We start from the raw sequence: 13403 nt of genomic DNA, 5'->3' as shown, positions 1-13403 counted from the left end.
ACTTTCACATAAGCTTACAGATCTTGAAAACTCTGGGAGATAGATGTGGATATAATATTTCTCAATGTTTCAGTATTCTAAACAGCATCCTCGGTATTTTATTTATCAAAACAACCGAAAAAAGCCTTGAAAAAAGGTACCACTGATACTGCTTAGAAGGTACCAAGTATCACTTTGATAGCAGCAAATTCTTTGCATTTTTAAATTGAAAATTTGCGCATTTTAATCTTGACACTGTTCGTTGGCGTTGTTTTATTTGTGCCTACACAAACTAGTACCATTAACCATGTCTTTTCCGACTTCATCCAGGTTTCCTAAGTATGAAATATGTGAGTAATTGTTTAGAGCCCAATTTAGAAGTAACAAGATGGGTCTTTCAGACTCCCCCTCTCCGAATTCATACAACGTTCTCTTGAACGCCCCGAACCAGAGGTACCCAATTTTACGGGCGGTAAGTAAATACCATTATTAGCACCACAAATGTATTTGCAGGGATATTTGCAGAGTTCCACTCAATGCCTTGCTAGCTCTAAATGCGACGTTTCCTGCTGCAGATTTCGATGCACAAAATGTTGGAATAGGGATCCGCAAGTAAGAACCGGGAACCACAAACTCTGATGAGACATAAATTCCAATGTATATAGGGGCAGACCAAAAGGCATTCTCTAGGCCCTTACCACCACTGTCAGGAGTTTAAGCCCAGACCAAGTCTTTCCGCTAACAATGAGAACCTGGAAAACCCTCAAAAAAGTCAAATTCCAGTAAAAACAATTCAGAAAGCACCAAAGCCAAAAGTTCTCAATATTTCGCACTCAAGCGAAGTCTTCAATCGCCACGCCCTAATGAGAAAATCCGTTAAACCAATAAAGAGGGTAACTAAGGGCTCTGAGAGCTTCAGCGAAGATTCTCTGGAAGAGGTCAAGGCAAAGAGGTTGTTTGCCAGTTATACAATGTTGCCGAAAGTTTATGAGGAAGAAGTAGGCGTAGTAACATTCAAGGGGGTCAATAACAAAGAGGATAACTTTAATGTGAATACGCCCTCCTCTCCAATCAAAACGAAGGAGAGGAAGTTGCTGAATGAACTTTCGAGCGACTCCATAAGGTACTACCAACTCACCAGTGGTGAAGGTAAAGAGGACTTGTCCTTGTCATATGGGGACTGTCGTATTTTGCTCTTGATCAATGAGGAATTCATAGATGACGAGATTGATTCTTATGTCAAGGGAGGTGGAGCGAAGGTGGTGGACAATACAGAGCTTTTAGAGGTTACTAAGAGGAGATGGTAAGATTGTATTTAATGAGGAGTTTTGTAGATGACTAGCAACTTAGTGCGCATGCTACGAACTATGGAAGACGAAGGGGTAACAGAGAAGAGTAGAGTGAAGGGTAATATAGGATTCAAAAAACATGGGAAAAGAAGAATGAACAAGAACCTCAATAACAACTTGGACGGGTTAATCAGAGCTGCAATTAATGGATTAAGAGGTAACGTAAATCTCAACTATTATTATTAATTTCCCACAATCATTTCTTTAAGGAGAGTTTCTGAATAAGATCTATGAGACCACAAGTCTCAAAATGGACCAAACGCTCTTGGATTTGAAGTCGTTAGTGCTGAAAGCCAATGAGGACATCGAAAATGCTTGCGAACGCACCTCATTGAGTCTTATTTCTCGATTGAAGAAATTCGATCAAAAGCAACTATTTTAAGTGTTTTAAGAGAGAAGAGTTTTGTGTCTGTTTAGATGTATTGCCTCTTTTGCGCAGTTACTAAATGTATTTCAAGCTAAGAATTGTTTTTCTTTATCTTCGCTTCAGTTTCAGTTTTGAGATATTGAATTTAAAATGGAACGAACCTAAAAGGTATTTGAATGAGTAAATTTTTAATCATTGTTTGCTTCTACTGGGAAATAGCTATGATTGCTATATGGTAACCCATAGCTATCTCTAAGGGTTGTTACAAGGAGCTGAAAGCGGGTTTTCATCCCAATCCTAAAAACTCACTTTTTTCCATTTAAGCAATTTATATTATTTTATATCTCAATTGCTCTTTTTACCTTTCTTGAAAAGCATCTTAATGAAATTTCTTGACCTCTTTGACTCACCCTGTACATTAAAAGGTATTTGGAGTCTATACATTTTAAACATTTTTCTTATTAGTGCCTCTATACCTACCGCTTACGGGTTTCAAGATATTAGTGTTTTTGTAGAAGAATTTTTATATTTAAATTCTAAATCTCGGCATTTCATAAGCAGTTCCTAAATTTCTTAAATAGGACATTCTGTATTTAAAGGGACATATGAAGACATCTGTGGCAGACAATATTGAGAAAAACATCGGTATATTCGAATGTGAATTGAAATTTTGCATTTCACTGCAGATCAGGGCTGCAGTCTTGGCCCCAATTTTGCAACGTTTGCATTGAGCTTGTTTATGGACATTTCGCAACTAGAGAGATATCGAATTCCGGGCAGTATTAAGGGCCGAATATTTATCATCCGAGCTGCGGCTGCAGGGCCACTGGAGCCCTAAACCCTGAAACATCCGAATTACCGTTCCGGGCAAACAAACATCGAGGGGTTTTGTTTAGGAGAGTGGCTCTGAAAGTTTAAAATACGTAATTTCCCACTTCCACTGTGGAAAATATTAAGGGATCGTTTGCCGGCTTGAGACACCTGGGCTTCTTTGCTAAGTAATTTGCAAAACGACTGCTCGGAGCAAACCGGGAACTAAACTCCCATTATAACGACTATTTACTGTAAGTTGAATACAATTATCCTGAGTTCAGTCGTAAAGTTTATTTCGGTAAAGAGAGGAGGCTCTTTTTGAAATTGGAGACTCTTTCTAAGGGGAGACATTAAGTGAAACGTTCCTCAATATTTTACCAGTTGTCTAGGTACTCAACTGCGATTTTAAGACTTCTCTTGTCATACTCCAAGACTAACAATGTAGACATGATTTTTCTGACAATCTGGTGAAGGAAGTTTACGCTACAAATTAATCTTTTTCTCGCAAAATACCACGTCAAACTGTAATATCAAGTAATTAATACAACTAAAATATATAATTTAAACCAATAGTTTTAAATATCCACAACGTGGGAAATCGGATTTTAGCTTAAATTTAAAAACGCAGAAAAATGAAACTTCCTGCCAATATGGCGAAGGATCTTTCTCTCTTCAAGACTCATACATCTAATGTTTACGTTGAAAACTCCACAATAATAGAAACGAAACATCTATATGAATAAAAAAAACTTGAACGAGCCCCTCAAGTTTTAAGGCACAGGACCAAAAAGATGTTAATAAACGCCCATTCTAACGACTATTTGCCGTCAGTTGAATACAATTATTCTGAGTTGGGTCGGAAAGTTTATTTCGGTAAAGAGAGGGGACTCTTTCAAATTGAAGGCTCGTTCTAAGGGAAAGCATTAAGGAACACGTTCCTCAATGCTTTCCCAGTTGTCCAAACACTCAACTGGCTTAAAAACCCAAAAAAGCTAGCTCGATGTCTTGAGAACTGGTCGATAAATCTTTTGTGATATATGCGTGTTTCTCCGATTGTCTTGAGAACTATTCGATCAACTTCTCCACATTTTCACCTACTCTCCTTGTTAAAAAGGCGTCAACAGCTCACTCGATCACAGGGACAAACTCAGAATAAAAACCTTTACAAATTCGTTACATGATGTATCTGCCTTGAGGCAACTTATACGCGAATTCCGTCAGATCATAAATTTCGCGTCTGCAAGACAGAAATAGACCGCTCAAAGTTTTGAAATATGACCTTCTCGCTCGCTCTGAGGGAGATATCTATTAACTTATCCAGTTTCAATTTAAACTTTTCCAGGTATATATAGAAAGACGGTTTCAGTTCCAAAATATTTTATTCGCTTATAAGAAACGCAATCAATTGACAAGATGCGGGCATTCCTTGGTGGACACTTCGTAGTCGATAGTAAATCCGTAATTTTTGTATTCATCAACGCTATCTATGTTTTGCCTGGATTTGAAGTTCACGAAGAAGGGCCCTGGCATAAGACCTGAAATAGAATCTTCCAACTATTAATGATTGTCCAAAGGAAAGGTTTCGGACGTACTGTAAAAATAGCTGGGGAACGTGCAGATTTCTGAAGTTTTAGGCACGCTAGTACCATCCCTGTAGGTATAGTACTCTGGAACGTTGAGGTAATCCACGCAGTCGCTGTCTATTGATGATGGTTGTAATAACTCCGCTGTGATTACATGGAACCTGTGCGGGGTTTAGGAGGTTACTATCAGTTTTTCTTTACATAAAACCCTGTTTTTAATGGCTATTTGACCCTACTGAATAATAGTTACAATTTCAATATTAAAGTATCAATAGATATATTTACTATTTACTGTAATATTAATTTATTAGTTATACAAAGTGTCTCTGAACAGAATGCCATAAATTCGATTACGCGTTCTAAGTTCCAGAATATGGCGAAAATTTCATATAAATATGTAGATATAGAAAAGCGCTTCGTTTTTAATATACAGTGTTTGAAAAGTTGGTTCCTGAGGATGGTTTTTTATTAATATTTTTGAAACGTTTCGAGAAAAATTAATGAAATTTTGTTCTTTATTATAACGTTTTGTGCTTTTTCTGAATTTCTGTAAAGGAATTGTCACATTTTCCTAGGGGCGGGTAATATAAGGGAGTAGTGCTTAAAAAGTAACTAAACTTTTTTGTACTAAATTTTATTAATTTTATAGATTTTATAGGAAATATATTCAATTTCAAATTTGTACATAAAAAAAGGTACTCTTATTAAAAATCGATATCTGCAATAGTTTTCGAAAACATTGAGATTTAACAAATCGGTGGATTTTATTAAATAAACGTCAGATTTAAAGCCCAGTTGATCTTGAAATGAAACAAAATAATATTTTTGACATTTCCGTACATGGCAGCATTTATTAACGAAGCCTGATGGTTTTTCGTTGTCACTGGAACAGTGTTTAATTACAATTATTGTTAAAGAAAATGAATAAAAAAGAGTTTTAAACCTCATGTTTATTTAATAAAAGATAGCGTCCACCGATTTGTTAAATCTCAATTTTCTTGAAAACTCTTGAAGATTTCGACTTTCAACAGGACCTTTTTCAAGTAAAAATCTTGAAATTTAATATTTTTCCTATAAAAGCGTTAATAAAGTTAAATACGAAAAAGCTTAGATATTTTTTAAGTGCTGCATCCCTATATAATGCGCCTCTGGAAAAACGTGGCACTATTTTTATAAAAACTCAGAAAAAGCATAAAAAGTTATAATAAAGAAAAAAATCATTAATTTATTTCGTAATGTTTCGAAAATATTAATAAAAAACCATTCTCAGGAACCAACTTTCACAACTTGCATATCGAAATCGAAGTTCCTTTTGATATATATTTTTTTATATGACGTTTTCGTCATATTTTAGGATGTAGAATTCGCAACATTATGTTCAGAAACACCTTGTACAAACATTGCTTTAATAACTTTAAGTGTTACATTTTCTGTTAATTCTTCCAAGGTACTAAAGTCACATCTTCCCATGATTTCTTGATCTTCATTTGAAATTCTAACGGGGCTTGCTTTGCTCTATATCTTTTGCAAGTTTGAGTCGTGGCACATCTCTTGGAAGCAAAATTCAATTTTTTTACTTAAATATGTCCGAATTGGTAAAAACAGGGTTCTTTAAATGACCGCCTTTGAGACCACTTAATTTCAGATCCATCGCTAGTATCTTTGTAGCCTAAATTTAGTTTAAAAAAAATTCTCTATAATTCCTGTAAATTTGAGCCTTATAACATCACTCTTAAACAATATACATATAAATTGCCGAATTAAAGACGTTTAAATGGACCTAATAAGATGTCCTGATTCCAGCACTTTATATTCTCTTTTTCCCCATAGAATGTCTTGCATATTATTCAATTTTTTAATTCCACTAAACGTAAGCATCGATTTAAGTCGAATATATGTGGACCAAGGTCAGATGGTTTTTGAGATATCTACGACTTTACCCTTGTGTGATCAAACAGTAGAAAAACCCTCAAGCTTTTCCCCTAAGAAGTCGGTTTTTTCATATATGAATTCTCGTATTTTTATCTATTTTTCACTAATCCTGTTCAATAGGTCTGTTTTTGCTAGTATAGATGATATAGGTATCTTTAACTGTTTCCCAAATATTTGAAGATCCCCAAGAACACACACCTTTTAAGTGGACCTCAAAACAAGTTTTGATTCCAGCACTGCACACGCACCTTTTCCTTGTAGATTACTCTGTATATTATTTGATTTTCTAATTCCTATTCAATCATGATTTTCATTTATTGTTAAAATTATTTATAGCGATCTAAAGAGAAGCTGACCCTTTAAAAGTACTCACTTGATACAAGAAGCACTACTGGGTCTCCTAAAAGCAATCGTATAATGTAACCCATAAGGGTAGCCGCCGATGGTATTTTTAGCGTTACTCAGGGCAAAGGACCGGAACTGTCCAGTTTCCTCTGTGAAATACTGAATAGCCCCATGGGGAGCTGCAAGAAAATTGTTACCACCTTTAAACTTGGAGATTTATCACCTACGCACCTAAAGCGTAGAAATCATTGTTAATATTGTCAACGTCCCCATATTTAAATATATTGAATTTGTGTCTTTTTAAAGGACACTCGAGTTGTGTAAACTTGATCTTCCATTTGGGGCTTGGAAGGTCGTTATTAACGAGACCTAGTCTGCTATCCAGTTTTATGTGGATGTTAACTGCCGATGTGGAATCTAAGGTTTGATTCACATGAACATATACTAAAAATACATTATAAAACTTTTAAGAAGTGAGATAGTTTTATAAAAAGATTGTAATACAGTGTTGCTTAGTGCTGTTGCCACACACAATGGGCAGTCCATATGATTTAGGCTTGATAATGAGTGAGTCATTTATGCATGCTAAGACCTTGGCATCGATCGGTCGGTTGTAGAAGGCGATGGTAGGAGCCAATATTAATTCCTCAAAATCTAGTCTCACTTGACACACATTTTTATTGCGCAGGTTGATTTTGTAGTGGCAGTTTGTGGTGGTAGGATTGAGGAGTTCTGAGCTAAAATATCCCTGTTTTTTGTCTGAGACTTTACCACACTGGCTCTTCACTGAAACACAAAAGGACTGTTACTTGGGAAGTGATTTTTGACGAATGAAAAGCACCCACAGGAGCAGCACGTAAAAAAAGGGCCACACGTCTTCTTGATGATGGTGCCTCCTGCTATCAGGCATTTGGCTTTTTCCATACATACGCCAGAAACCTCACCGACTGAACAATTAGTGAATTTGTCTCTTATTGCTAGAAGGAAAAAAGAAAAGAGCTCAGCGATTTTTAGAGGCAAAGCATATATGAAAAAAATTTTGATGAAAATGTTTATAACATTCAATATTTTCTGTAGTCAATTTAAGTTTTCTACGTATTTTAGCATTTAATTAATATGGAAATTTAAGTTAAGGTTATAGCTAACTTCATCAAGAAAAACAGGGGCGCGCAATGGCTCGTTTCCTGAGATAACCATTTTTCCTTAATTAATTTTTTAAATTATATTATTGCTTCGATGATTAATGATGACATGACCGCCTTCTACGCCCTGCACTTCCACTGAATATTTCACAACACACTTTTATAGCTAGAGCGGGGAGAAAAGCAGTGGCGCGCATCCGGTATTTCATAAATTTGTTTTATTATAATTTGACCCAGTTATTTCGCGACGCAAATGAGCGGCCCTGATTTGCATCAGATCACATTAAGCTTGCTATGCTTCCGGAACATTTTATTTTTTCAAGTGTTGACTTAGCAATTAACAATTTTAATAAACATTTTGAAAAAATACAAAAGCACTGATAAGTTTCTTGACAATGGGGTGACGGACCATTACCTTAAACATTATCTATTTAGGGAGAAATATGGTATAAAATTACTTTATTGAGCGTGCAATAGCTCAGCAAAATGTAAATGATGAACGCTGAGGAGAAAAAACTAATTTAAAAAAAATCTGATGAAGGACATTATTGCTACAAATTGAGCTGTTATGGTAAAATTTCATATCAAACTATAATATTAAGTAATTAATGTAACTAAAACATATAACTAACCTTAAATAAATAATTGAATTTTATAAACCCGTAGCTAGGTAAATTCAATTTTGACTTAAATTTAAAAAAATAGACAAAAAATCTTTTCGCCAATATGGCGAAGGACTATCTTTTTACAAGACTCATATCTAATACTTACGTTGAAAATTCCACAGTAACGCAAACGGATCATCCACATCAGTCAAATCAAAAAAACCCCCTTGAACCAGCCCCACAAAGATCCAAAAGCACAGGAACTTGTACATATTGCCCTAAACTAACATTATCCCCATTAATAAAGCAATAAAATATCTCTTTCTGAAACAATTAACACTTAACCGGAAGGTGTTAATAACGCACTAACACCTAAACTATTCCCCCAAGAAGCATCGGCCATACATTTATGCCTTTTACTTTGTTTGTTTAACTGGATAGCGGTTCCTGTTCTCGGGCTTTTAGGCAAATTAGACTGAGACCCAATGGGCATATTAACCGTTATTTAACCCGGCAGGATGTTCGCTCTTCAAGTTTAAAACCAATGTTTGTTTATGTTTATTTGTCTTCATACTATAAGTGACAGAATTGGCCCTTAACTGTCACGCAAAGTATATATTCCTCATAGTTATCCTCCAGATAGAGTTGATAGGAGTTGCGTAACGGTACCTTTAATGGGTGCGTCAACACTTTATCAAAATGTGAACATGGCTTGTTCAAACAAAGGAGGAATTTTGTATTTTCTTTTCCAACATGAAATATGTGTATTGAAAGAGGAAATGTGTGCCAAAAATGAGTCAGTGAACTTTTTGATAAGAATAGCACTGAGAAACACACAGGTATCTGATCGAAATATTGGTAATGTTTAGAATTCGCTGGTAAATTAGTAGGATAAATAGAAAAGATATTCTACTAGTGAAAATGCTAGGAATAGGGATAAAAAAACTCCAAAATGTTTTTTATAAGCTTCTAAAACCATAACAGTACGTTCCTAGATTAACCATAATAAAATAAAATATTCCTATATTATTTACAATAAAACTTACAAAATTACTTGTAAAGTACAAAACAGCTCTAAAAATACTCAAAAAACCTATCGGTTTTTATATCTGTATTGTGCATATAAAACCTGAAGAGTTCATATCTTTCTGAAGGCTTTAAAAATTAAAATAAATGTAGACATTAAAAACTGAAACAAAACGTAATAAAATCGAGACAAACTTGCACCCAAAACGTGCTAAAAATAAGGACCAAAGATGGTTTAAACGGGTAGGAAACTAAGAACATAAATCTAGTTTTGACGTAATTAAAATTCTAGTTTAATACCTAAGTATTAATGGGCTCTTCGAGGAAATAATCGTGGTTTAAAGCTTCAAGAGCGGTGACACGTTTATCTGGATCAAAAGCCAACATTTTCTGCAAAGAAAAGACTCAGTTAATAAAACAACCACAAAAATTTTTCAAACTTACCGTGACTAAACCCAGAGCCGTCTCGCACATATTCGGCGCCACTGTCTTTAATTCCACCTTCTCTGTAATATGAAACGAGCTCCATTTTATAGGAATGTTTTTCTCCGGCCATTCATTTTTAGGTGGTTTCCCCAAAATCCTAAATAGAGAGGTTTTTAAAGGAAGATCGAATTTAAATTAAACCGCCCCACCTTAAAACCTCCCCCAGTTGCTCGTTCTCAGATTTACCACAAAACAACGGTTTCCTAGTATACAATTCTACCATAATGCACCCTATGGACCAAATGTCCACGGGAGTGGCGTAGGGCAGGCCTAGAAGTACTTCTGGGGCCCTATACCAGAGGGTCACCACCTGTACGTCAAAGATTTGTGTTACTAAAAGGCTCATTAAATGAGCGCCTCATAAGTTTAAATCAACCTTAAAAACTAGATAAATCATACAAAAAATTATTTTAGAGAAAAAATATGGTATTAGATCTTAGATAGTAACTTTAAATCACAATTAATTAAAAATAAATTGGTTCAAATCAGAGTTTAAATTCCTTTAAAACAAGAAAATATAGTCTTAAATGAAAAATATGATATTGAATCACACCGAATCACATAAATCATTTAAATCATGTTAAATCATGATAAATCAAAAACGAATCTGTTCAAACTCACCACTGAAGTAAGCTTCATCTCATAGTCATAAGTCTTAGCCAACCCAAAATCAGCCAATTTAATGTGCCCACTGCTTGTAACTAGCAAATTCTGCGGCTTTAAGTCTCGATGCACTATCCTGTTACTATGCAAAAAATCCACTCCTTTAACAATCTCCCTGGACAAATTTCGGATCTCTGTAGTCTGAAACCCTTTGGGATGCTTCTCAATATACATAGCTAAGTCCTGTGCGACATGTTCAAAGACCAGGAACATCATCAGATCACTGCCCATTTGTTGACCATGACAAATGTCCAGTAACTTGACAATATTGGGGTGGTCATAGGCATTTAGTTGTTTCAAGAGGGCAATTTCCCTAAGTGTGTTCATGGGGATGCCATCCTCAGTTAAGGGGATGCAGACTTTTTTAAGGGCGACTTCTTGACCAGTATGTTTGTTCTTGGCCCGGTAAACTGTCCCATATGCCCCTGGAGGGATTTGAATAGTCAACGGGAGCAATATGAAGAGTGAAACTTACCTCTGCCGATTTTGTTGATTGCTTCATAGGTGCTGTGGTTACGGTCTTGAGGGATGGAGCTCATTTGAGACATTACGAGACCTTGAAAGTGGCTTAAAGTCAGATTTTACTTCCATATTTGGTTCAAATTAAGGAGTAATGAATTACATTTAAAAATATTAAAAAACATCAAAAATAAGAATCTTAAATTGTCTCAATTTTTAGACAACTCATAGAACTTTTAACCTTTTGATTCCTAAGAGTTTTTGGCCTTGAAAAGGGTTGTGTTATTGGAAGAATACAATGAAAAATTTTATACAAGTTACAAATGAAATATATTCAATTTCTAAAATACAAGTGGTCAATTTAATGGTTTTATATGCCCTTATGGGTTGCTGCTGCATAGTACAAGGGATCCAATTGAGACTCCCTTTAGAGTTACCCAAATTCATGCCCTTTTTAATTTTGTTTTTAATTCAATTTTTGGCTTAGTTAAGAACTGTCTTAACAATAAAAAAAATGGCTTTTTGCAATCTTAAAAGGTTCAACTCAATGATTAATGATGTTAAATATTTTCTTTACTTAAAGGCTCAAAAATAAATACATAAATTCTAAGAAAAATCCCTTGACAACTCTAAATACTACTCTCAAATATTTACTGCTTCTAAGAATAATTTTAAGTTTGAACCATATATATAAAGGCTAATCAAACCTAAACAAATATACATTAATCAAGACTTAAGTCAGGAAAACCTAAATTTTACCCCTTTAATGGGTTTGTTTAAGGCACCACATAGATATATATTCAAACACTTTTGGAGGGTTTCAAGGGTGGTTTCAAGGTTTCCGAGTTTGATAAGGAGTGACAAAGTCCACTCAAACCCCTTGAGGAACTGCATATTGGGGCTTGAACTAATCCACGACGTCATAACGTACATGAAATAAGTATAAATTGATTGCATGCAAAATATAAGCATTACTGTAGAGTATTTAATATTATTATGTAATTAATTTACTTTTAATTGTGTTTAATAGTAAATTAGGACAATTGGCCTTAGATTCATTAATATGAGTGTGATTTAGGGGTTTAAAAGAGTTAATTAACCGACGTCATCACTTAGAAAATTAGCTAAAAGTTCTGGCTCAGCAGATTTAGAATCTGCAAGTTTGTCCAACTTCCTCTATTGAGAAACCTAACTTTCAGTAATATTCCGAGTATACCTGCCTTAAGGGCCGTTAATTTGGGGCTGAAATAACCCTAAAACACAATAAAGGCCACTTTCTTACCGGAAAACGTGCTTTAACCAACAGCTTTTATCTCATCAAATCCGTTTGTCAAATATGAAAGCTGGCTTTGTTGGCCCAACTAGTACCAACTGGTAGAATTTTGCTGTTTCTATGTGTTATTGTCACTAAAACTCTGGTTTTATTGCGATTTTTAATTGGAAAATGCATTAAAATAGAGAGGAAAACAAGGAAAAATCGTCAGGAAAGCTTTTTAAAACAATCAAAACAAACACTCTTTGAAGACTTGACAGTTGGAAGCTTTCGCAGTCGTGTAGACAACCAGATACACGGTTAAACTTTCTGTCAGTGTATGAACGTCGGTAAGTCGATCATATATCTCGCCTTGTCTAATACATTGTACTTCGCTATATAGGGCCAAAACACGCAACTACTTCATAATATTCATTTATAGTTGTTTATAGTAATCATGTGACCTACGGGATTATTTATAATTATACTAAGTTAATATAATAATTGTACTATCTGTAGACAGGTATACTGAATAATTGTACTAAATTTAGTACAAAGCTGTTTAAGAGTCACTAACGCAAGTTAATTTCTATAGGGTCCTGGCAATAACTTGCCCTAAATTGGTATTTTCTATAGAGTCTATAGAAAAGTCGTGTACTACTTGAAAACAGCAGAAAATCTTGAGAATTTTTTTAAGAGTCATTGATTTTTTATTACCTTGGTATTCGATCATCAGAAGAAATTCTGGGGCTTCTACTTTATTAGGAATATACACAACATGTCAAACAAGTTTAAGAGTTTCTAACTTCCATAATGAAAAGCTCTAGACAGCCTCATTTTTGATAAAAATGATTGCCCATGTATATTATAAATACAACGAGTATATATGCTCATATCTCTTCTTTACTTAGATATTATTAACCCGGAAATGAAACTCTCAAGAAATTCTTTGTTTATGGAAAGAATCATCTACACCTATTCTAAAAATCCTGAAAATGTGATCTCATTTTGCCTTAGCGCTTACCAGTTATTGTGGGGAACATCTTAAGGACATCACTGAAATTCACCGAAAAGGAAAATATGTATAGGAATCTACTGAACTTAATAAAGGAAAAACTTTAAATCGTCAATGTAAAATGGCTTCGTTAAATCAGTTACATTAGACTTACACTAGTACCTACTAAAGTTAATTAATTAATTATTCTTAAAGCAGCCTATAACCTCGGTAGATACCAAGGAGACAAAGCTATAATAATAGCACAGTATTTGCTTTACCATTAAGTACCCATCTAAAGATACTTACAACTGATCTAAACCTATAATACATCCAATCCAACTCATTTAGGTTCTCTCATGTCAAAGTAAGTATAATAATCGTGTGCATAGTATATCGGGGCAATGT

General features: G+C 34.7%; 5 protein-coding genes across 5 annotated transcripts in view; 2 read left to right on the top strand and 3 right to left on the bottom strand.

Moving 5' to 3' along the window:
• Nucleotides 1–1767, top strand: part of LOC136410749 (uncharacterized) — a 93445-nt gene extending 91678 nt beyond the window's left edge. Inside the window, exons 2-7 of the mRNA XM_066393057.1 lie at nt 284–329; nt 381–451; nt 505–591; nt 645–1265; nt 1314–1485; nt 1538–1767. Of these exons, the coding sequence (XP_066249154.1) occupies nt 287–329; nt 381–451; nt 505–591; nt 645–1265; nt 1314–1485; nt 1538–1710 (1167 nt within the window). The 5' untranslated portion in view covers nt 284–286 and the 3' untranslated portion in view covers nt 1711–1767. The remainder of the gene's footprint in view (nt 1–283; nt 330–380; nt 452–504; nt 592–644; nt 1266–1313; nt 1486–1537) is intronic.
• Nucleotides 1–13403, bottom strand: part of RpS12 (ribosomal protein S12) — a 274064-nt gene that overhangs the window by 209627 nt on the left and 51034 nt on the right. The window lies entirely within an intron of this gene.
• Nucleotides 1–13403, top strand: part of spdo (sanpodo) — a 75926-nt gene that overhangs the window by 44619 nt on the left and 17904 nt on the right. The window lies entirely within an intron of this gene.
• On the bottom strand, nt 3910–8565 carry LOC136411054 (uncharacterized). Its single transcript, XM_066393459.1, has 7 exons — nt 8282–8565; nt 7214–7345; nt 6873–7154; nt 6600–6812; nt 6397–6547; nt 4101–4252; nt 3910–4043 (listed from the first exon to the last, which is right to left on the bottom strand). Exons 1-7 carry the CDS (start codon nt 8385–8387, stop codon nt 3910–3912), a joined length of 1170 nt encoding a protein of 389 aa, XP_066249556.1. The 5' UTR covers nt 8388–8565.
• Cdk4 (Cyclin-dependent kinase 4) lies at nt 9062–12280 on the bottom strand. The gene is made up of 6 exons (XM_066393058.1): nt 12032–12280; nt 10766–10846; nt 10249–10715; nt 9777–9937; nt 9586–9724; nt 9062–9531 (listed from the first exon to the last, which is right to left on the bottom strand). Exons 2-6 carry the CDS (start codon nt 10836–10838, stop codon nt 9442–9444), a joined length of 930 nt encoding a protein of 309 aa, XP_066249155.1. The 5' UTR covers nt 10839–10846; nt 12032–12280; the 3' UTR covers nt 9062–9441.

The sequence above is a fragment of the Euwallacea similis genome, chromosome 9, assembly GCF_039881205.1.
Source record: "Euwallacea similis isolate ESF13 chromosome 9, ESF131.1, whole genome shotgun sequence".
NCBI lineage: Eukaryota > Metazoa > Arthropoda > Insecta > Coleoptera > Curculionidae > Euwallacea > Euwallacea similis.
The sequence above is the reverse complement of the archived record's forward strand: the minus strand, read 5'-3'. Positions and strand labels throughout refer to the sequence as shown.

Excerpts from the sequence above, each read along its gene's own strand:
- LOC136411054 (XM_066393459.1), bottom strand. The coding sequence starts at position 8,387 with ATGTACAAGTTCCTGTGCTTTTGGATCTTTGTGGGGCTGGTTCAAGGG. Across the intron at positions 6,813-6,872 it reads CAACAGCACTAAGCAACACT|TATATGTTCATGTGAATCAA; the intron begins GTATTACAATCT and ends ATGTATTTTTAG. Across the intron at positions 6,548-6,599 it reads CAATGATTTCTACGCTTTAG|CTCCCCATGGGGCTATTCAG; the intron begins GTGCGTAGGTGA and ends ATTTTCTTGCAG.
- Cdk4 (XM_066393058.1), bottom strand. The coding sequence starts at position 10,838 with ATGTCTCAAATGAGCTCCATCCCTCAAGACCGTAACCACAGCACCTAT. Across the intron at positions 10,716-10,765 it reads AATCAACAAAATCGGCAGAG|GGGCATATGGGACAGTTTAC; the intron begins GTAAGTTTCACT and ends AAATCCCTCCAG. Across the intron at positions 9,532-9,585 it reads CGGCTCTGGGTTTAGTCACG|AAAATGTTGGCTTTTGATCC; the intron begins GTAAGTTTGAAA and ends TTTTCTTTGCAG.